A 1,516-nucleotide genomic window follows, 5' to 3' on the forward strand; every position below is an offset into this window, starting at 1 on the left:
AAAAAGCCACACCACCGGGATTTTGAGGAATTTGCCTGTGGTGTTAAAGGGAAGGAGCAGAGTTACAGAGAAATTGAGAGAGAGAGCTCTACCTACCGACAGATTACAAGAGAAGTCAAGAGCACCGAGAACCCACCGTGCAGGCACGCAGAGGCACCATGAGACGCCTTTGAGATCGCATTTGGGGGAGGCAAAAAAAAAAAAAAAAAAAAAAAAAAAAAAAAAAAAAAAATAAATGCAACAGAGCAAGCCACTTTCTATATATATATATATATATATATATAATAATAATAATAATAATAATAATAATAATAAAAAATCCGGACTCCGGGTACAGTCCGGGGGACCGCCTCGCCCTCCTCCAGAATTAAAGCCGTCTTTTTTTTTTTTTTTTTTTTTTTTTTTTTTTTTTTTTTTTTTTTTTTTTTTGCATGCGAGGGTCATGAGTTCCTACTTTGTAAATCCTCTCTTTTCCAAGTACAAAGGCGGCGAATCGCTGGAACCAACTTACTACGACTGCAGATTTCCACAAAGTGTTAGCAGGAGCCATGCTCTCGTGTATGGTCCGGGCACCACTGCTCCCACCTTCCAGCACCCTTCACACCACGTCCAAGAGTTTTTCCACCACGGAACCTCGAGCATCTCCAACTCTGGATACCAGCAAAACCCATGCGCCTTGGCGTGTCACGGAGACGCTTCTAAATTCTATGGATATGAAGCTCTGCCGAGGCAATCGCTTTATGGTGCTCAGCAAGAGACGACTGTTGTACAATATCCTGACTGTAAATCGTCTTCCAACAGTAACTCTAGCGAGGGACAAGGGCATTTAAATCAAAATTCGTCTCCCAGTCTCATGTTCCCATGGATGAGACCTCACGGTTAGGACCTTTTTTTCCTCCTCCTTAAATGTTTTCCTTGCTTTTATTCCTCTCTTTCTCTCCCTCTCTCTCCCCCTCCCCTCTCTCTCCGTCTGTCTGTCTGTCTGTATATATATGTATGCATCTAGAGCCACAGACATGTGTCTATATATCTCCCCACGCACGCATACATATATATACGTTGATATAAATAAATAGAAGAGGCGTAGATGTAAAAATATCGAAGGAATGGGCAGTTTTGTGCTAACGTTGCTTCTTTTTAGGGAGACCTTTGAAAGCAAACAGGGCAGCAGTTGCTAGAGAGCCAGCAAGGTGATTCCCTGCAAAAGGCTTAAATCACAATAAAGTAAAACTTGGGGTTTTTCTTTTTTATTGCTTTGCCTGGAGGATAGGCAGTAAGATACAGCTCCCACGAGGTTATTTGCATGTTGATAATGCACTGCTCTTTAAAATGTCATATAGCCTTTCATAACCGCTTGGAGACGAAGCCTGAGAGGTGGGAACTTGTCTGAGTATTACTAATACTTTACATCTGTTTCTTAAAGCCTGGGGATAAAAGTTTTAAGCAGGGAAGGAAACTTAGCTCAGAGCTACGGGGTGGGGTGGAGGAGAGCATCGTGCTGTCCCGGGTTAGGAAA

General features: G+C 42.5%; 1 protein-coding gene across 1 annotated transcript in view; it reads left to right on the forward strand.

The window, feature by feature from the left end:
* Positions 1–438: 438 nt before the first annotated feature.
* Positions 439–1,516, forward strand: part of HOXC8 (homeobox C8) — a 3,777-nt gene continuing 2,699 nt past the window's right edge. The window contains exon 1 of the mRNA XM_021382481.1: positions 439–878. Within this exon, the coding sequence (XP_021238156.1) occupies positions 443–878 (436 nt within the window). The 5' untranslated portion in view covers positions 439–442. The remainder of the gene's footprint in view (positions 879–1,516) is intronic.

The sequence above is a fragment of the Numida meleagris genome, unplaced genomic scaffold (assembly GCF_002078875.1).
Source record: "Numida meleagris isolate 19003 breed g44 Domestic line unplaced genomic scaffold, NumMel1.0 unplaced_Scaffold244, whole genome shotgun sequence".
NCBI lineage: Eukaryota > Metazoa > Chordata > Aves > Galliformes > Numididae > Numida > Numida meleagris.